At 30.8% G+C, this 23,504-nt stretch overlaps 1 protein-coding gene across 1 annotated transcript in view; it reads right to left on the bottom strand.

The window, feature by feature from the left end:
- The window catches only part of LOC106468845 (disco-interacting protein 2-like), a 100,538-nt gene that overhangs the window by 27,220 nt on the left and 49,814 nt on the right, over positions 1–23,504 (bottom strand). Inside the window, 12 exon segments of the mRNA XM_022398090.1 lie at positions 860–969; positions 2,080–2,183; positions 3,075–3,198; positions 9,332–9,442; positions 10,337–10,428; positions 12,969–13,092; positions 14,946–15,025; positions 17,247–17,304; positions 17,642–17,697; positions 18,646–18,783; positions 20,995–21,252; positions 22,581–22,709. Coding sequence (XP_022253798.1) covers positions 860–969; positions 2,080–2,183; positions 3,075–3,198; positions 9,332–9,442; positions 10,337–10,428; positions 12,969–13,092; positions 14,946–15,025; positions 17,247–17,304; positions 17,642–17,697; positions 18,646–18,783; positions 20,995–21,252; positions 22,581–22,709 — 1,384 coding nt within the window.

Raw genomic sequence — 23,504 nt, 5'->3', positions numbered from 1 at the left:
CAAGTTTATCATCTATTTAATAAGAGTGCTCTGGTTATCAAGTTTATCATCTATTTAATAAGAGTGGCTCTGGTTATCAAGTTTATCATCTATTTAATAAGAGTGGTCTGATTATCAAGTTTACTACCTATTTAATAAGAATGGTCTGGTTATCAAGTTTATTACCTATTTAATAAAAGTGCTCTGGCTATCAAGTTTATCACCTATTTAATAAGAGTGCTGTGGTTATCAAGTTTACAACCTATTTAACAAAAATGTTAAGGTTATCAAGTTTACAACCTATTTAACAAAAATGTTAAGGTTATCAGATTTTTCACCTATTTAATTAAAGTAATTGGATATTAGGATATTATAAGAGATCTTGGATTAATAGCTTTCTTAAATTCTAAAATCAAAAAATGCCATAATTTATACATGCTTCATATTATTCAACAAAATGATGTTTAGTTACACTAATCATTACACTGAGTTACACTAACAATTACACTGAGTTGCACTAATCATTATGTAGAGCTGTACTAGTCATGATTTTGGGCTATACTAATTATTTTGAGTTTCAATAATCATGAAGTTGAGTCACACACTAATTATTATTTTGAGTTACATAAATCATTATGTTGAGCTGTACTAGTCACAATGTTGAGTTACACTACTAATTGAGTTATACTAGTCATGATTTTGAGTTACACTAATCATGATACATCTATTCCTAAATTTTCTTGTACTTCACAAAAGCATTACAGTGTTTTATATTCAGAAACACAAAGCATAAGTTTAGAAGAAAATTAACCAGATATTATTTAAAACCATATACTTCCTTCATAAGTAAGTTATATTGTTCAACACAGATGTTTTTTGCTACATACCTTCAGTATAATTACAAGCTGCAGTTAGAGCTCGACAATGGTTTACCAAGGCTGACCTAGTTACAGTTACACCTTTCATAGAACCATCTTTGTCAACAGTGTACTAGAAAGAAAGAAAACAAGATCTGTCACCTAACCACTGGCAATAGTTATTTCTATGCTGTTAGCATTGTTGTTATGATTAGATGAAACACAGACTATAATAAAATCAATATTTAAATGCTTTGGAGCAGCTTAATATTTTGGAAAGTAAAAACATATTAATTAATTATATAATTATTAGAATTCAATTCAAACCTCTTCAAACCTAAAGTTAACAGTTTTTAGTGTATCATCTAGCAATTTATGTACATATTTGTATTCATGTGGAATGTGTATAACCTATATTAAAAAAAATACATTTCTAACAAATATGGAAAATATCTGTTGCTAACATTGTAGAAGTTTATCAAGAAGACGATGTATTTTTGATAAAATTTACAATAGAAATCAACTTTCGATATGTTGTGTTCATAAAAGAACACAGGTTTATTAATACCTTGAATCCTACAAAAGAATATTTTAGTCTGACCCAAAACATCATTGATAAATTTGTTGTTTATTTTAGTGTTTTGTGCTCAGCTGTATCAGCTAATCTAAATAGTCAGTTTAGCAGGATAAATGCAGAATATAATAAAATTTGGCCAAATCAAACTCTTTAATGAACGAGACTGTTACAGCTGTTGTAACTATCTTTTATCAACCATTAATTAATATTCAAACATCAGTGTTCCAATGTTAACACGAGAGTATTGCATTATTAACAAGTTACCCAAACAAGAGTGTTAACATGTTATCTAAACATGATTGTTCCATTGTTAAGATGTTACCCAAACACAAGTGTTGCATTATTAACACATATTCTCTCAGAAAACCATTCAAAGACACAAACAACATTTTTGGGATACCTTGAAAACATTTAAATGTTATAATGCACATGATTAGAAGATAGAATTTTTTTTTTTAATATATATATATATATATATATATATATGTGAAACCATATGTGCCAAATGGTCTTAATTACCTATATGTGATAAGTCAGCACATATTGCTAATAAGGAAAGCATCAAATTGTTTACTCCATAACATATTATATGACAAAAAATAATAAATTGTTTCTTTACAATGTGCCTTACAGCATCTCCCTAACTAGAAAAGATTGTTTACTCACTTCTATGTAAGCAGTAGCCTCATCTGATAATTTAGGTGGAGGCATCCAGTCTTTCTGGGGTCTACTTAGATGATCTGTGATAAACCAGTGTAGATTTGGCCAGCCTATGAACCAATGGTTAATGTGTATTCATTTATTACATGCAATAACCACAGTTTAAGTTTGTGCAAAAACAACAATTTTTAGTTGTCAAATCTTAAGAGTGTTTAAAATGTACATGAAATTTAACTATGAAATTGGAGTAAAATATGGCATTCAAAACCATATTAAACCTATAAATGAAATGTTAGAAGAATCAACAATAAAATCAAATCAAAAATAATTTATTCAGCATATATATGCAAAATTTTACTATGAATATTAAAGGAAATAATGAAATGCCTATTAAACCTCAAGTGTTACAACCTAGACATGTGCTTCCCAGACTGATGTCATATGCCAGATAGAAAATAAAAGCAAAACTTCTTGTAATGTTAACATTCTTCAATGTTGACACAAAAAACTTTTCTTTCAAAAATTGTTAAGAAATTGTTATAACAATCCTCATGTTATAAACAAAAGTGATTGTTAATAATTAGAATTATGTCAAACAACCATAACAATTCACATGTGAGCATTTGTAATTATTAAAAATTAGAATCATTTATAACAATACTTCTGAGAAGCAACAATTAAGAAATTAAAATGCTATAGCAATCCACATGTATTGTCTACATAAGTAATGTTGAAAATTAGAATCATGCTTAAAACAATCAATATGATTATAAAAATAAGTAATTGTTAGAAATTATAATCATGGTTATAATAATACACATGTATACAAATAACAATCCTCAAGTGCTATGAACACAGGTAACTATTCAGAAATTAAAAGTTATAGCAGTACATGCTGTGAACTCTGGTAATCAGTATTAGCTTTGGAAAAAAAAATGTTTTACATTAACATATCCTGTTTAGTTTTTATATACTATCAGGCTTGACCAAGCTGCACTGACCTCTAAAAGTATGGACCTCCCCTGCTGAAGTTTTAGGTAAGCCCTTGTAACAGGCTTCTGAAGTTAGTGCGAAGTTAACCCCACAATTTCCTAACAAGAACCCTATCTGCAATGAATCAGCATCCTGAAGATAAAACAAGTCAAGTTCATCTAATGCAGCATGTACAAAACAAATAAATTTATGTCAGATAAGAACAATCATTAGGTGAAATTTCTACACAATAAGAATTTTGATGTATTCATTATTTTCCATTGCAAAACTCCTCTAAGAATTCTAGCCAAAAGCATATATTTTCCTTTGTTAAAGTTGCTTCTAAGTGTAAGAAACATCAATCCACAATGATGCTAAGTTTACAATGAGATTATTATGCTATTTCAATAAAAATAAAAATTCTCAAGACTTGTAACAACTAGATTTCTCACCCCAAGTAATCTTGATCTTGGGGATGGCAGAAATATGATCATAACCTTTATCTCTAATAACCAGACTTCTTACCCTATATGATGTTGATTTTAATAACCATACAATTACAATCTATAGTTGTAATGACCAGACTTCTCACTCCTTGTGATCTTGATCTCAGAGGGCCACAGCCATGTGAACATATCTAATTAGAATCTCAAAACTGGTTATTTCTTGTTGTCAATTTTTTTCAAAACGTATGTAAAGAATATTCTTGTTATCAGTTTGAACTGTGAGTTACACATCCCAAGTGTTCATACAAGCAAAACTTCTAGCATCAACAGTTTGGAGAGAAGAATAAAAACTGTTAAATATAAATTTCTAAATGTCTACTGTACAGTGTAAAGTTAAAATTTGAAATCAGTAACTTCTAGTGGTGAGTTTTACTGATTCAGTTATTTGATGAAAAAAAAATTCTATGTTACCAATAAATTCAATTTTAAATAAAGTGTCTAAAAATGATTAAACACATCTTAAAATATAGAAAACAAATAAAAAATGTCATAAAATCGATATTGAACCAAAACCCATCAAGTTTTAAACCATTTCACCAGTTTTAACTTAAACCAAGATTAACTCCTTCACTGTCACATTTATTCTTAGATAAACAATAAAAAACAAAAAGGCATACATTTTAAGATTTCATAAAGTAACCTGAAGCTTGAAGCTGGTAAACTCTGGTAAGTTTGAAAGGGAACACCCTTTCATCAGGATACACAAGATTTCAAACTCACATAGCAACATGAGATGAGCAGGCTCAGTGATTAACATGTTGAATTGTGGATATGCAGATTCATCATTCACTCTCCATTACCATCAAAAGAAAATTGAGTTCTCAGCAAGTTAGGGCCATGGGTGCATTATAAGGGTGATGTTCAAATTCCATTATTTGGTTAGACATGAGTAATCCATGAGTTAGTGGTGGGTGATATTAACTAGCTGCCTTCCCTATAGTCTATCATTCAATATTCAAATAATGCAGGATTATTTGAAGTGACAACTTTTCAAGATAAGACTGTAATACTGAATTATCAGAAGTGACAGATTTTCAAGATAAGACTGTAATACTGAATTATCATTAGTGACAGATTATCAAGATGAGACTGTAAGACTGAATTATAAGAAATAAGTTTTTTATGACTGGACTATAAAAATGAATTAAAAAAATCAATCTGGTAATGATTGTTTGTTTGTTTGTTTGTTAAGTTAAGCACAAAGCTACACAATGGGCTATCTGTGCTTTGCCCACCACTGGGTGCACCTTGTAATGAATATAGCTAATTAAAAATACTTTTCTTACATTCTTACTTATGAAAACTAGAATGAATTGTTTCTATAGTTGTTTGCCCTCGCTATAGATGATATTTTTGGCTGTAAAGAAAATGACAAATTTTCATGGAGAGACTTTAAAACTGAGTTATTAGAAGTTCCAACTTTCAATATAATTGTTATTACGATGTTCTCTATTTATAAAAACTCTGTGAAAATGTTAACACTTACTAACAATAATTATGTCTGAAACACAGGTTGGGTAACATTAAAGTGTTGCTACAAGATATGTTTGTTTTATTTATGTGACCACATTCAAGAGTAACAGTGAGGATTAAATAATCAACACATATATAACATAAAATGTACAGACAACAAGGGAACTGTTGGTCCACCCACTAAACAAAATAAAAAAAAGAAAAGTTCAAAGACAGCGCTTATCATTGAAATATTTATCAAGTCTTCCCTTAAACTCTCTTAATTTAACTGCATCCACCACATCTGAATGTAAAGCTGTCTTAACTGAAGATGACTCCTACCTTGTCAGAATTTATATTTGTGTCCTTAGTCCTACCATTCTCACCATTAAGCATGGAAAAGTTTATGCATCAACATCATCAAGTTCTCTAACAATCTTAAACACCTCAATCAGGTCCCCTCTTGCACTTATTTTTTTTTTAAGAGAAAATAATTTCAGTGATTTTAACCTGTCCTCATATGACAACCCTTCCATCCCAAGTATCATCCTAGTAGCCCTCCTCTGAATCCTTTCCAACAATTTTTTAAGGTAAGGAGCTTAACACATTGTGGATGGGTTACAAGTTTACTTGTGTTTCGTGCAGAGCACCTTTGTGTGCCATTTATTAAAACATTGAGTTTGAAAGGAGTTGGATGCATTTTATGTTGTTCATAACTCCACTATATTTTTTATTCAAAACTTACAGAGTATGTACATGAAGACACCTAGTAAATTTTTAAAGTGTCATATCTTGTAAAACATTTTCCTATATGGAATGGAACTGCACAAAACATGCATATGTATCATGTTTCACTTCTTTTCCAATGGGCAGTACAGACTCTGCAGGCTCTGGTAGGAAATTTCTTTTTTCCTGTAGGTGAAATGAACACAGGAATACGCTTTTTCATGTCAACAGACAGTCTTCCTGAGGGATCCTTATATAGGGCTCTTCTTGTACCTTCAAATGATGGCCCGGGTTCCTTCCTCTCTAGTTCCACTGAGCCTTCTTTCTCTTTGTCAGTCATCCATTCTTTTGTTACAGAGAGGAGCAACTGCTTGTATTTTATTTTTTTCTGTTGATTCAGGGTTTTGTAGATTATATACGAATTGAAAAGGCCGCAATTTATTAGATAAAGTACTACCTTTTTTGTCTATTTCACTGTTTTTCTGGGAATGGTGTAGTGTGAGAGGTACTGATTTGCACAATCAACACCTTTCATGTATGTATTGTATTGTATTGGAGAACACACACAGGTTTTTAAAATTTTTCTTCAGTTATTCTATTTTTCTTACCTGTGGTAGAAACAGGAGTCATAGATGGTTAAAACCATTCTCACTTCTCTCTTGTCTTTCCATATGAAAACGAGAACATCACTTTTTTCTATAAAAAGCTGTTTCATCTTTTTTTATTGTTGAAACTTCAGCCTTCAGGCTTGGCAGCAACCCTCTATTCACTCTGCTTGTTCTGCAGACTCTTGTTTTATGTTCTAGGAACAGGTTTGCAATGGATGTACTGTTGTAATAATTGTTCTGGCATACATGGTACCACAATCCAAGATTAGGAGCAAGAACTGAAAGAATAGACTCCTCCAATTTTTTCCCCTCACCAGTATAAATCTCCATGTTGTAAATACAACCTGTGTCACTCTCACACACCATTCTCACCACCAGGCCATATTTTACAATTTTTGCAGGGTTGTATGTTCAGAATTTTAGACATCCTCACCATGGAACCATGCCCTCATCCAATGATAACTGTTGCTTTGGTTTGTATAGTGTCCTGAATTTATTGAGGAAATAATCCAGTACTGGTTGAATTTTGAAGAGCCTGCCTGAAGGCTCATCCATTTTCTGATTATCATTGAAATGCTAAAATGTCCAAATTTGTTCAAATCTGTTTCAGCTCATTGTCCGCAAAAATATTGGGCTAATCAATAGACGATTTGTTGACCAATAATCTTTCCAGTTATATTTCCTTGTTTGTCCTATTAGTAGAATAAGGCCTAAGAATTTCCTCATGTCTGCAAGTGTAACTTCAGACCACTGAAGTCTTTTACATGACATTTTATGTTTCTCTGCAGTTTGATTATGGTAGGTACACATTTCCTGACAAAACATTTCAAACAAGTCATCACCAAACATTAGACCTGTCACAGCAGCAATACTTTTGGGTTCAGATGGATTTATAGTGACCCCCTGAATTTCCTTCAAACATTTCCAAGTTCAGTGGAATATATATTTCTGATCAATTATCATTATCACAATGGGAAAAAAAAAATCAACTAACAGGAACATCTGTAGAATCATCATCACTTTCTGATTCAGAATCAGTTGAGAGCACAACAACTTTATGTATCTTTGTAGATCTAACAATATCACTGTCAGAATGATCCATAAACACATCCACATCAGAATCTTCACCTTCACTTGGAAGATCTGACAAATTATCAACAAATAGTTCCGTAATTATCTCATCTTCACTCAACATGTTATGTTTATAACCATTTATAAAAACATGGGTATTGTAAGCAAAAATCAGAAAAATAATAACTGTCCGGAACAAAATAAAACGTGTCCAACTCCTTTTGAATGCAACGTTTTAATAAATGGTACACAAAGATGCTCTGCACAAAACACGAGTAAACTTGTGACCTGTATGCAATGTGTTAAGATTGAACACAGTACTTGAAATGTAGTCTAGCCAGTTATCTATACAATAAAATTATAACTTCTTTAAACTTGTATTAAATATTTCTGTAAAGAAAACCTAAAATTCTAATTGTTCAACCATTAGCAACAACACATTGTTTGGATGGCTTAAGAAATTGATCAATTAGAACATCATGATCCTTTTCTTCCATAACAGTGTTAAGGTCATTCCCATAAAAATTACAGTATAATTTAAATTATAATAACTGATGTGCATTACCTTGAATATATTATAATCGAAAGCCATCTGCCATTTATTTGCCAAACTCACTAAATAATCTAAATCCTTTTGTAAAGCAGCAGCCAGATGTCCAGAAATATTTGAAATAAGTAACTGATGTGTCAATACATGAGCAAAACAAGGGGGAGAAAGGAACTGCTTAACTGTTTTACAAACTCTGTGAAATAATTTCAGCTTTAGTTGTTGATCATCATCTTGAAACTTTAGAATGTTTACTTTTTTTTTGGTGGGGGGGAGAAGAGGCTCTACATGTTTGTGAACTTTTAAAATAGCTTAAAATTATTTGTTCCAAAAGATAACTTTTTTTTTATTAATGATGTAGAAGCATAGTATATTGACTTTCCATGGAAATGGTGCTTCAGGAGTTCACAAATTGTTACATGGAAGAATACATCTTGCCTTTGTCAAAAAACAAATTTTGACAACACTTTTTCTTGCCACCAAATTCAGTGTATAGCTATGACATCATAATGGCTCCTTATTTCGGAAATTATTTCCTGTGTGCCAAAGAAGCCTCTATTGAGTTTATAGCATTAAGACTTTAGCTATAATTCATCAAAAAAAATAATGCATTGATTTATGTACAACAGTCAGTTACTTCACACTGAAGATATGTAGTTTACATTTCATTTATTTCTGCAGTTCTACTTCATCCAAAAGGAAGAAGACCGTGGATCTTCAAAAGCTAGGACTATTTTTGGGTTCTTTTTATTGTTTATAACATTTTTTTTTTAGTATTTTCCATAAGTTTTTTGCAGTATTTTGTTTTATGTATCTATAAAGCCTCAAAACAATTTTTTGTTTTGTATATTTGTCTTTCACACACTGGTACTTCAATTTTGAATTATATTGTTTTCACCCACTGATAATATATTTTTTTTCTTTCATAATTAAAGATGTGAATCTTGTTCTTTTATAACAAATGTACTATAGATTTTAAACTGTTTTTTCATAAATAACTGTACTGAAATAAAAAAATATAATATAGATAATACAGCAATTAATAGGTATAGTTGTCATGATGTAGGGCCACAATAATTTTTTATGACATCAAATCTGTCAAGATGGTTAAATGAAAACAATTTAATACACTTCTTTTAGTTGTTTCAAATATATCACAAATCTAGATACATAATTTATACTTTTAATATTTTTTCTTGATGTTGTGATTCTTCTTTTCTTAGAAAGTTTTGATTCTTAAAGTCACTCACATCAATAACAATAATGGCAATAGTTACAAAGGCAATGTTATCATTCTCATCATCTTAGTTGGACCATGTTAACAGAAATTAAGAATTGTTAGTTTTGAACTTTTCAGGTGAAACACCAATACTTACCCTTCTTGTAAGAGGAACCTCAATGGGTACAGGTATTACACCTGCTATCAGACATCCATGGAAAGCACACATGAATGACACTGGGTCATTGTTGGGGTAGACAAGGGCAACCTTTAGGTGAAAAAGAGTCAAAATATTGTTCTTAATTCATTTAGAAAAGCAATAAGTAGTAAAATGTCTAGTTACTTTCAACCAAAAACTAACTATTCATCTCACAGAAACAGAACATACATACATAACAACAATCAATCTCATGTTAGTATGGATGGTATTTCAATCATCTAATTACTATTATTGTATTAGTACATAAAAACAAAGAAAGTTCTTGAAAAGTAGGAAAAATGTTTTTAATTTCATATGACCAAAAAAAAATATATCTATATAAAGATATCCAATTCTTTGTTTAGTATTTCTAATAAGATTCACCAGAAACACAACACTACTTTTATTAGATTACAGTACTTGAAGTGCTTTTCAGTGCTTTCACTTAGACAATCAAACTGGTAACAAATGTATGTATCAAATCAAGTTAAACGTTTCTAGTGTTATTTTCACACATAGAAAATATATTAAGTGTTACTATTCCTAATTATTAACAATGCTTGGTAAAAAAAATTAATTTAATTTTCAAATATTCAGCAATTTATCATAGTACTTAGAGAAACGTCTTTAGAATGTATTATTATTAACATTAACTAATAAAAAACTATGTGTGGCTCCTGAACAATGATACTACTTAGTTGATTTTAACATACAAAAACAGCTGTTAATAATATTAATCAGAAATAATCGAGTTTTAATACCAGGCAGAATTGTAAATTGTGTGTTGAGTAATTAAAATATCACAGAGCTAATTGCAACAAAGCAAATAGCTGACACCTATTTTTTGGACAGTTTTGAAGATGTTTTGTTGCACCAAAATAAACAGCAGTAACAAAACACAAGATTCATCTTGAGTCAGGTTGAGTACACTATCTTGATGATTATGAATTCAAACCAACTTACTCTGTCTCCTTGTTTAATTCCATCTTCCCCTTTCAGTCCTGTTTTGTTCAAAATATTATAAGCTATTTTCTGTGCACGACTTAGCAGCTTTCCTGAAGATGAAAAAAGGGGATTTTTAATTTGGTGGTGCTTTATAATGATTTAGTTCACTTATTAGAAAAGGTAAAAGACACTTAAAACTTCATAATTTTTTTCAACAAAAGTTATAAATTTTTAGTTATTTTAAAGAAATTAATGACGGAAAAAGTTAGGAATTTTATTTTAGGAAACTCAATCAAAAGGAAGTCATGCAATGTACAAAATTATATTACAACTTAGAATCTAAATAAACATATTTCATTGAAATATTATAATTCAGTAAAGTTCTTAAACCTAGAAAGCAGTCCTGAATCCAAGAGACCCAGAATAATTTTTGTTGTGCAATAATTCTATTATTATGCATATGTTGCTATGACCCTTCTTTTAGTCTTCTAAAATTTGGTGACAAATATTTTTGTAGGATAATTTTTACAAGTTTTATATTGATATGGGGGGGGGGGAAGAAGTTGAATTCTCATTACTACCTAACTGCAAACAGACCACATGGCAGCTTTCAGGTACATGTGTGATTTTTTTTTTCCTTGTTAACTGTTGTAACAAGTTTGTTCCCAGTGATTGTGTAACAGTAGATGAGCAGTTGATGACCTTTAGGAGGTGATGCAAGTTCACTCAATAAATGTCAAGCAAGCCAGCAAAGTATAGGATAAAGATTTTCTAGCCTTGTGATGCAAGAAACTGGTATGCTAGAGATGGAACTGTCTCCACTGGAAAAAAGTCTGGTGAAGAAGACCAGAGGAATCTGGAATCAAAAACTGCACAGCAGTTGTGCAGTCAACTGAGAAACACTGGTTGAAACATAAAAACAGATACTTTCATCACAAGTGTGTCCCTTGCTGAAGCACTATTCGAGAAAAGACCGATACTTGTTGGGATGCTCCACCAAAACAAGCAGACATCCCTGATTTGATGAAGGCTTCCAAGGATCAAGAAGTTCATAGTACAATGCATTACGACAAAGCAGTAGATGAACAGAGTGAGAAAAAGAAACTAGAATCACTCATTAAGTACCACGACAGGACAAAAGGTGGCATCAACATGACAGACCAGATGGTTCATACAATTTCCTGTAAGCGACAATCCAGAAGGTGATGTATGATTCTGTGGTACAATCTTCTAGATGTAGCTATCCTGAATGTTTGCTTGCTATATACATCGTATCATCCAGACTAGGGACAAGGTTTGATGTACAAGCAATGCTTATTCCTAACAGAACTTGTAAGGGAACTGGTCACGCCACACAAATAAACTGGTTGGAAGATAGTCCCAACCTTCTTAAAACTGTCATCACCTCAATGGAGAAGTGTGGTGAAACAGTGCAAGAATGCATGGCATATAGCCAAAAGCAGGGTCCACCAAAAAAGAGATGTGATCATTGTCCTTCAAAGAAGGACCTCTAAAACACCATGTCTGACATGCATGAAATGTGAACAGCATGTATGCAAGGAGCACAGTCAAATTGTGTGTAATGATTTCCTGCAGTGAAGAAGACTTTTGTGTGTGTGTGTGTGTGTGTGTGTGTGAAAAAAGACTTCATTGCTAATTTTGCCTCTTTATTACATAGCAATAAGATATGAAGAAAGAATACAAATTAGTATAGAGTGCAGAGCATTTGTATCATTGAAAATATTTTGGGTTTATATATTTTTTCTTCTTCTACTTTGTTATACATTACAAAGGGTTTTGTATGGTCTGATACACAACATTTAACAAATTATTAAATAAAGAGATCAATGAGTCATCTTTTTTTGAGGAAATATACAATATTACTTGTACGGGACTTCCAATCCCAACCACTAGAGCAGTGTAAAGTATTTCAGGACTGCATCATAGGGTTAAAGACATTACAGAGGAACCATGATAAATGGATAGTTTTATTCTGAATATGAAAGTTCTGTAATTATTGTTATATTTCACATTTAGCTATGTCCTTGTAAAGTACCCATAGAAATAAAAATATTACAGGAATGTAACAGCAATTATTACAGGTAAGAGTATCTCAAGAAATATAAAAGAAAACTAACACATCACCAAGTATAAACAGTTTACTGTTTTAGGTATCTATATAACCAGGGGTGAAAATCTGCCAGTACTCACTTGTGCTGAGTACCAGAACTTATTTTTTAATGCAGTACTTGTACCAGGACTTATTTGAGCTGCTTTGTCATTTGTTATGTTTAAACACAGATTTTTTTTTCTTTTTCAAAAAAGTCCACTTCACCCAGCTGACTACCTCTACTTTTTTGTTGTTGCAAATTTCATCCCTGTATATACTAACATAAAGAACCCATTTAGCTTGCAGCACTGTTACATATTAGTTACCATAATATTTGATGAATTTTATGTACAGTTTCAAATTTTTTCTATTTATAATTGATATTTTGAATGGCAAAACCAAGGTAGATAAGAGAAGTGAAATCTTGTAACATACTTATGTCACTGGACCAATCAGTATCACATGTATACAGATTTCTTGTGTTACTGTTAAGATTGAAAGCTGCAAATGAATAACTTAAGGTAAAACTTGTGGACTTACCATATGTCAGAGGACTTCCAATCTTGCCATTGGTATCTAAAACAGTAACTACAGGGGCTTTGAAAGTGGCAGAACCATATCTTTGAATGGCTGCTTCCAAATTTTTGGGAAGGCCAGATGGCACCTAAAATACAGTAATTTTATTTCTAATATGAATACCTGACCACTAGAGAGCTTGCTTTTGTAAGAATTGTATTTTTTGTTAACTTATGCAATCTTCAAGCTATGTATTAAAATGAAAATATACAATAGTTTGAAAATTTAATACCAAAACATACACCAAAATGTATTCAGAGCCTAAAATTATTATTATTAAAACATAAAAGCTTTCAAATATAATTTTATATGAAGAGTAGTGATTAATTCTTATTATTGATCAAAAGGATATTTTCAGGTAATAAAAAGAATATGGGTTATATGAAACATTATACATTGACCTGAGGGGAGGGGAGTCATAGCCATCCCTTGATTTTTTCCTTCTTACATTGGAAATACTTAACCAAATTGCATGAAAATTAGTAAGAGCTTTTTAAATTGTACCTAGTTTCAGTTTGCAAAAATCATGTAATTCAATTTACTTTTTCTATAATGTTCACATTGTGAAATATGCCAAAGTTTTTATGAGCCAATATTTGAAAAACAATATTAAAACATCCCTTTCCTCTTAAAATTTAATTTTTTAGTGTTCACCATAAAGTTCCAATTGATATGTACAATCAGAATGATATTCATTAACATATTTATTTTGATACTTTATTTTGTCAATTGCTGGTTACAATTCATAATAAAAATGGCACAAACTGACTAAGATTTATCAGTGACCTACAATCTGACCAGTCACAATGACATCAGGTAAGGCTATGTAACAATGTTAATGCTAACAATATTCTTGGTAAAGATCAATTTATATCCAATAAATATGGTTTCTTTTCAATAGATTGAATTATTTTATTTACATACATTGTTTTAATACAATAAACTTAATAATAATATTCATTAAATATGGATATAATGAATATTATTATTAAGTTTATTGTATGTTTGAGTCACTGGAATATTCTGCTGTTACCTTTTGTACTTACTAAACCTAACTAGGCTTACCTGATGTCCTGTCATACAAAAAATTTTTCATAACCTTCAACAAATATAATTTAACACAAAAAAAAATTTAGAAACAAACAGAACATCTAAAGAAACTGGCAAAATTTTCCAGATCAGTGGTTTATTCCAAAGTCCCACTAAGTTCCATTCTTCTTCCAAGCAGGAGCTACATCTAATCACTTTCCCATGAAATGATAAATTACTTCTCATACTACTTTATTCACTCTACATTTCTGTAAGTAGTTAATCTGACTATAAATACTGTTTACAATTTGCCTGTAACTTTTTTGAAAGCTAAGTTTCATTAATACTTGTTCAAGCTTCTGCAATGAGGTCATAAAAGGGTGGGTATGTTTTTGTTTTTTTTAAGAACTGAGAGATTGCATTGAAGAAATTTAGACAGAGGAGAAAACACCAGTGAGAAACAATATGTATATTTATATTCTCAATGGATGATTATTTCCTAGCAAATACAAAGCTATGCTTTGGGATGGCATAAAAAGTTCTGACTAAAATCAATAATAGAGTTATTTACAGATGAAAGTTCTCACAGCAGTGCAGAAATGTCTGGTGCTTTTCTTTGCAAATTACATCAAATGAATGCTACAAAATGATAAAATATAATTCCAAAATATTTTCAAATAAAAAAAGGTCTTGAAATAGGCTTTAGATTATTAATTTTACTTAAATTTTGAAAATCTGATATGCATGTTCACACTAGATACCCGAGAGGGGTTCACCAGTCTAGAAAGGGTTAGAGCTCACAAAAATGTCATAATTTGTAAAATCTAAAAACATGCATAAACTGCATGACTAGCTAATTCTTACTCATTATAAGTTTTTTTGCAGCATTGACAATCAACTACTGCTACTTACCATAAGCTGTTCACCTAAATGAGGGTTCATTGTGCTTCCTTCTGGTTGAGGGGAATTTGGGTGGAGTTGGTTAGCTGAAACTAATCAAAGTTACTTTTATCTGACAATTAACATTAAATGATTAGCTTAAAATAAGTACTAAGCAGTGACACTAAATTATTAGCTCAAACTAATTAGTGCCTCCATATTTTACCAGATAGTTAAAACTAAATGATTAGCTGAAGCTAATAAATGTTACTATGTGTTATCTCATGGTTAACACTACATGGTTAGCTAAATCTAACCAATGTCATTATACTTTACCTCATACTTAACACTATATGGTTAGTTAAAACTAAGTAGTGTTACTTCATATGCAGGCATATCATACATTTTCTACCTGCTTTAAGTTACATAGGAAATAACTTCTTTTTTTGTTTATCTAGTTTCTATGTAGTTTTGACACAAACACATGATCCAGAAAACCACTGAAGTTGCCTTGTTTTAATTGCTTTATTCCTTTATTCTCTACAGTAGATAACATATATTCTACCCAAAAGGATATTGCAGTAATGAAGCAGATCCATGATGAAAAAGTCATTGACTATAATATTCTTTGCTGGCTGAATGGATGATGTTTACATGTTACAAAGGCCACAAGGACTAGACAATGAAACCAAGGTTACCTGTTATATTGAAGCTTAAATTCTTAGTTCACTTCTATCTGAAGATCTACAAGTTCAGTTCTTTTTTGGATATTACATATTTAGCTCTACAGAGGTCTATCATGAGAAAGAGAAAACTACAGACCTAATCATGATCTGGTAGAAGCAACATTCTTATTGTCTGTGCCAGTAAGCAAATTGCATTTTATTTTTGCTTAGCTGTAATAAAAATTGTTTACTTTATTTGAAACTTGCCCAGTCTCATTGTTTCACACACTAGAAAACTCAGTCAAGTTTTCAAATACAGACTACTAGTCGACCCTGCTGTTATTATCATATCTATGTGATATTTGTGTGGAAATCGGTTTTACCTAAAAATATCCCACTACTATACAATTAAGTCATAGTTGACACTAATCAGTTAGCTGAAACATAGTGGTGCACTACAAATTACCTCATAGTTAACATTTAACTGAAATTAAGCAGTGTCACTACACTTTATGCCATAGTTAATACTAAATGGTAAGCTGAAACTAAGCAATGTCACTACACTTTACCTACAATTTAACTCTAAGCATTTTTAATGAGTTTTCCACAATGTAAGATAGTAACAAAAATGCTTCTTGTTATTCAGAACACTGCTTAATCACAACAAAATATCTTTCTGTTAATACTTGAATGGTTTTACTCATGTCATCTATCTTAACTTCTAATATGGGTGTTTAAGATGTTCAATTACTCTTATATCTAGTAGTAGTAATGGTTGGAACTTTTATAAAACTTGTTGTTATTCAGATACACAAAAATTAGCTGCCAGTCTTGTAAAACCAATGACTATTTTACTATTTGTAACAACCCATTTTTCTTTATGCTCTTGGAATAATAATAATGTAGCAAAAACCTGATCTGCATGTGACTAGCAGTAGCATAAGCCTTCCCTGAACACTTTGAAATACTGTATACCAGACATTTAAGTAGCTTTATGCTTGAAGTTAAGACTTAAGTCCTAGAACACTTAACCCTCCCTTCAACAATAATAGAGCATGAAGGAATTTGTGTGGGTGTGTCTAAAGTCTTGTGCGGTTTTAACAACAGGAAATTCAATTACTTCACACACAAGTTCAGCATTCTTAAATCTTGTTATTTCTTACTACTTTAAGAATTTTAAATGTGAATCATTCACACTGTTGTAAAAACTAATATTCAATAAAATCAAATGTTCAACAAATGAAAGATTATATAATTTATAACATTCTACCTTTACAAAACTACCAAAAAACTAAAATCCAGAACTACTTATAACTATTGTTAAGTCCATTTTTAGTTTAGAATGTAATAAAGGAAATAGTTTGTAACTTTTTAGATATGACTTAGAAGCTTACTAGTTTTTCAAACCTGTTTCATAAAGTTACTCAATTTTCTAAACTTGCTTTACAATTTTATAAGATTTATGTTCTACATATTCATTCATTTTCTTAGTCAGTTTTACTTCCAAGCTCCTACCTCTTAGACCACGTTCACAACTTTTTTACCTCTACAAGCCTATAACTTTGTATAGTTACTTCTTAATCTTTAAATCTCTGATGTTTTTACACATTTTTTAGATCTTTTTCTCCCATTAGCAACATTTATGAATCTGCTGGATAAATATACTCACTCTCTAAGTGTGTTTCATCATCCACATAGAACTCTGGTAAAGGTTTTCTTTTTGGCCGCTGAAAATAAATAATATAAAATTCTGCAGATTTTCTTTTTTGAAGAAAAAAGTTGGATTCTGGTTAAATTTAAAAATTGTATTTGTCTATTTATTTTCCTTTTATAAGGCTATAAAAAAAGACTAAAGTCATAATGCTGAGGTCTTTAGTCTTTAGAATTAAATAGCAAAATTGGCATTTGTCTTCATTCCTGGTTTTAATTACTTTTTTAGTATAAAAGAACACATATATAGCTAAAAATACCTCACTTAACTTGGTAAACTGGGACAATACATAAAAAATTGACATGAACTATGAAATGGCTTTGTTATGTAGAAATAAAAATTAATTTTGTTACCTTTAATGTGTTGAGCAGTTGCTGAATTTTGGATGAAACTTTCCATTTACCAGTTCCTAGGGAGAAAACATCTAATTAATTAAATTATTAAAACTTCTTTTTGAAATTATATATTTTCTAATAATAAATCAAAATACTATTATAAAACTGAGAGTTAAAGCAACCACATAAAAAATAACAAGAAGGAAGACCATTAACTACTTAATGGGTTTTGAGTTTTCAAACTCACACAGAAAAGAATACATTGTGTAATTCAAATCCAAATAGCTGACACTTAGTAACAAAGTATTCACCCTGAATAATCATCAGATATTCCCACTGGGGATTGTGTGAAACTTTAAAAGGAAGATATGTGAAACTCATTCAAAAATGATGTGACACTCCCACTGAGAGATTATGTGGAATTCTTGCTGAGGAATGTGTGATGTTTACAAAAGGAAAGATTATATGACCAACTCATTTAAGGATAATGTGATATTGCTAAAAAGAATGATTATGTGACACTCCTACTTGTGGTTCATTTGACAGTCCCACTGGAACATTACGTGACACTTCAATGGATGTGCTAAAATTATACAATATATGGTCTTTTAACTCAGCTGTTCAATCCCAAAAATATACACAGTAGATTTAGGATGTGTTTATCTTCCTTATTAATATCAATTTACAACAGAAGCAGCAAAAAACAAAGTGAAAAATAACAAACATATAATCTAGCAGATAAATACTATAAATAATTTTTTTGTTACAGATTATACAAAGTAAAACTACTTTAGCTAATTACTTCATGCATTGCCTTAAAAACGAAAGGAAGCATTATTTAGTAGATTAAATTAAGGAACAATATGTTTTTCTTCTGTTATTTATTTAAAAAAATTAAATACTTCCACTTATTCATAAGGTACATAACTTTTCTTTAAATGCCACAGTTCAATATAACAACACATACACATCACCAGTTTCCAAGGGCAGGTACAGTCTGTTAACTGTCTGCAGCAACTCACCTGTATTGTATTCTAAGCCTGTAGCTGAGTATTGTGTCATACGCACTGAAGACATATGAGCCTGGTTATAGCTATGTAACTGGTCTCCTTGACTTCGAAAATCAGTGTTGCTAGTGAGATCTGGTTGAATACTCAAATCTAAAATGTATATAATTTTTCACTCACAAAACACACTCACCAACATGGTTTGTTAGCAGTTTTTAACTGAAAGTTAAACTCATGGATTTTGGGATTTTAGACTTCACTTTTTTTTCTGATAACATTAAAAGTACAGTTGTGAAAGTATTTCAGCATCATCTGTTTACTATAAGACTATGAGCTAAGAACATTAAGTATCAGAATTTTTAATTGTTTTATGATTACAAATAGAGAAACTCAGATTTTTCATAGTTCAAAATAATTATGTTGAAATAAATAAATAAAATAATGTTGTTTTTAATTATTCTAAATATGAACTTCAGATAAGTTACATGACTAACACATTTAGGGAAGAAAATGGAAAAAAAATATCAGACACACAAAATCTTTAATAACAGAGGCTAATTTCTTTTTGAACAAAACACATATTTCACAGACACTTTCGAAAGAAGGGGAGATATGTGATACTTCCACTGGTGATTAAATGACAGAGATACATTACTAGAAATTTCAGATTCAACAATACCAAGAACTATCTCTTTGTTTTAATATTCATTAAAGGAAGAAAGGGGAGGTTTTCAAGTTTTTTAAATAAATTTATAAACATTTCTGTAGTCAGGTTATACTCAACTTATTGGATGGTTAAACAAATATGATCATGTCAAAGGTTCATCTGCATTGAAACACTTACACATATATCATGTGACATTTCAATAATGGCTACCACATACTTTATTGGGCTTTACATTTGTGGGGTTAAGTTTATGAAGAAATCAAGATACTGACCAAATTAGCAGATATTGAAGGTACACTAATGTACCATGTCCAAAGTTATTAATCCTTATCTTTTTTTTTTCTGATCAAAGAAAGCTATATAAATAAATCAAAACTAAAAATCAGCCCAGTATTTAATTTAACTATTTCAATATACTACATGTCAGATTGTACCCCCAGGATCTGATGAAAGGGATGAGAACACCTTTCTTGTTCAGGTGTACTGCCCTCATTCAGAACACTATCTGATGAGGAGTCTGAAGAAGTAAATAACAATATAATGAAGACCTAATGGTAATGAGGAATATGTAATGTAGTAAAACAAAAACATTAACCATTAGACTGCATTCAATCATCAACTGAATGCCCGTACTGTTGTGAATATTTTCATTAATAACACCTACACTAAGAGTGAGGATTACAGAACAATGGCTGATCATTATTGGTTTTTATTTCATCAAAACCTGCTTTCAACCAATTCCATTACATGCTTCCTCATACTGCTGAATAAAATTGAACAGTAATTTAATTTCATATCTTTTGATAAGAGTATTGTAAGAGTACAATAAGATGCACTTTCTATGAACAAAATATTTAGGATTACATCTTCGTTTATATTAATTTTGTTTCATTTGTTTGTTTGTTGTTAAGCTCAAAAGGTTATCTGTGCTGTGCCTACCACAAGGATAGAACTCTTAAATTTAAGCACTACATACTTTCGAGCTTACCAATCACCATCAGGAGACAAATGAATTTTGTTTGCACAGCCATAACGTGACAGTTATGTTGACAAGAAAATCAACCTTAGTTTAGCCCTAGTGTGTGTCTAAAAGCCCGTACAACAGAACATCAGCAATAAATAACAAATACTAGACACAACTGAGCCAGGAATGAGTAGTCCTCTTTAATTATAGAGAAAAATGTAACCCTTCAATGCCTCTGTCTGTTTCTAGGGGGAGAACTGTATGATTAAGGAACATAATTTTTTTTTTAGTCATGAATATTTTTTAGAATAGTCATTTAAGTTAAATAGCTGCAAGTATATCTTGAAAAATAAAACCATACAATCTGAACAGAAGTAAGAAGAAGTAAGAAACTAAGTAAAGGAGAGAGAAGAATGCATTTTCATACTTTAGACTTAAAAATCAAATATTTCAAGATATGTTAACTTCACTCTAAAAATCCACATTATATTGAAGAACATGTGTCATTTTTCACTCTATGTCCTCAGTCTTATTTCAACATTTATAAATCAATTAAACCGAAGTTTACAAGCTAGCAGTGAGAGTTCCCAACTGATGACTTAGGGCACAGTGGTCATAGAAGCGTTTTTATAATTTGTCTCTCACTTATAATTAAGACTATTTATTATAAATTGTAATTATTGTATAGAATTTTAGCAGCACTTGTGCTTTAAGTTATTACATAACTACTAACTAGGTGTAAGATTCTGCATCACATCTGCAAGATTTGTCACTCCTTCATGTCGACTACCACTACGTTCCAACTCAAAACCTCCTCTACTGCTATTGTCAAAGCGAATATTTGTTTGACGAGGGGGAGGAGTTTCCCTGGCTGAGGAGGTACTGGAAGTGTCAGATTGTACCCCCAAGATTTGATGAAAGGGACGAGAACACCTTTCTTGTTCAGGCGTACTGCCCTCATTCAGAACACTATCTTCATCTGATGAGGAGTCTGAAGAAGTATATAATAATATAATGAAGACCTAAAAATGAGGCTAAAGAAATAAACAGGTTCTAGCAAAAACATCAATAAAAACAGTTTTAAATAATCAACTGAAATCAAAGATTTGTCTGCAAATTTAAAGAGAAAAGTACAATACATAATGTTCTTAAAACACTTTTAATAAATAAACTTCTAAGAATAATTAGTTATTATAACTTCAAAATAATCAACATTTAAAAATTAAGGACAATTTGCAATCACAATTATTAATGCTAGAAATTCATTTGAAAGATCTTTCTACCATGCTATATTTTTGTGAACACAACACAAAAGTGACAAAATGTGATGTACCAACACTGAATAGGCATACCCTGTTCACCATGAATAACACATTACAACATCTAAGTTGGCTGTTAATGTTTTAAATAAATCTTTTTTATGTTTTCCAGTAATGATGCAGGTCCATGAAAAACACATTATAACAACTAAGCTGGCTGTTATAGTGTTAAATAAATCTCATTTAACAGTAATGATGGAGGTCCATGAATAATATATTATAACAGCTAAACAGGTTGTTAAATTGTTAAATAAATACTTTTTTTACAGTAATGATGGAGGTCCAAGAATTACACATTTTAACAGCTAAAATACTTGTATGTGTTAAATAAATCTCTTTTTTTTACAGTCATAATGGAAGTCCATGAATAACACAATATATCAGCTAACTGTTAATATGTTAAAATAATTATATTATTACAGTAATGGTGAAAGTCCATGAAAAGAGCTGTAAATAAATAAAAACTTGCTTTACAAAATTATCAACTACACAACTAAAACTGACACAAATAAAACAATTAAGCATGTTGTTCATATAGCTAATTTTAAAAATAAGAACAAATTCACACTTTGAAAACAAAAATGTTGACAAACTCTTTTTAAAGCACAGTAAGTACAGTTATTAAATAATCTGAAGAAAACTGTTCTATTAAATAAGTAACTTTCTGACACACTGTTGTACTAAATATTATTTAGTATTAAATCTAGCTGTAGTCAATGACATGAGCCATGTATGATATGATTAATGAAAATCCACATTAAATAGAACAAACTGTAAGAAGTTTTGATATTAGAAAAACTAGTTCTGACACATTTGTACATCCTGTATGTAAGACTGAAGAGGATGCACTAATGTGTCCAAACTAGTTTTTCTAATGTCAAGACTTCTGACAGTTTGTTACATTTAGTGTGGTTTTTCACTAACTGCTACACACAATATTGTGTTCTTTTATTATCAATATCATGATTAACTTCCACTATTTTAATATTAAAATGTCAACCTGATCGATGTCTTTCTCTAGAAGGTGATGTGGCCATTACAGAGGTTCTCTTGGAAGGCATTGGGACAGATGGTTTGCCTCTATTCTGCATAGCAGCTATGGCCTGCTGAACGGCCTCCTGTCTGACTTCTAAGAATACAAGATTTATTACAAAAAAAGCTGGAAAAATTTAAATGGAGAAATAAATTAATCATAGGAGTGGATTTTAAAAAGAGAGAGATGAAATTTCTCCTCAGATTCATTATAGTTCCTGAGAGTTCCTAGTTAATATGGAAATCAACAATCAGTACTAAGCTGTTTTACATAAATAAATTAATCTATGTTTTAGCATGCATGATAACTTTAGCTGATACATTATCAAACACTGGAAAACCTCAAGTTGACAAGAGTGACCTAAATCAATTACTGCTTTTAAAATTTGCCAATCAGGACAAAATTATGCTTATGAACATTTTTACTTTCTTTTGTAGTTCAAACAAATCATCATCTCAAATATTAATTAAAAATCATTAAAACACTTCCATTTAGTAATATAAAAATGAATAAAAAAACTTTTCAGACGTTTATAGTGGATTGTCTCAGAGGCAAGCTCCATCAATATTAAAACTGATTAAATGATAATGTGTTTGGTTAAAAAAAAAAGCAAAACACTAGACCAGTGGTTCCCAACCTGTGATCCCCGGGCCCCTGGGGGTCTGTGAAGATAACACGATCTCATTAAACAAGCAAGTTTCTTAATTCTGCTGTTCTTTTAATTGTACACTCGGTTATAAATGTCTTTTATTTGATAGTGAAAAATGGAAAAACAAGTTAATTATTAGTAAGAAAAACAGTTTGTTGGGTAGTTGGAATCTTTTAAAGAACATGGGGGGGTGGTCCTTGGTGGTGAAAAGGTTGGGAACCGCTGGACTAGACAATAATAGA

This window comes from Limulus polyphemus, unplaced genomic scaffold, assembly GCF_000517525.1.
Source record: "Limulus polyphemus unplaced genomic scaffold, Limulus_polyphemus-2.1.2 Scaffold92, whole genome shotgun sequence".
NCBI lineage: Eukaryota > Metazoa > Arthropoda > Merostomata > Xiphosura > Limulidae > Limulus > Limulus polyphemus.
Note: the sequence above shows the minus strand (reverse complement) of the source record. Positions and strands in the feature narration are given on the sequence as shown.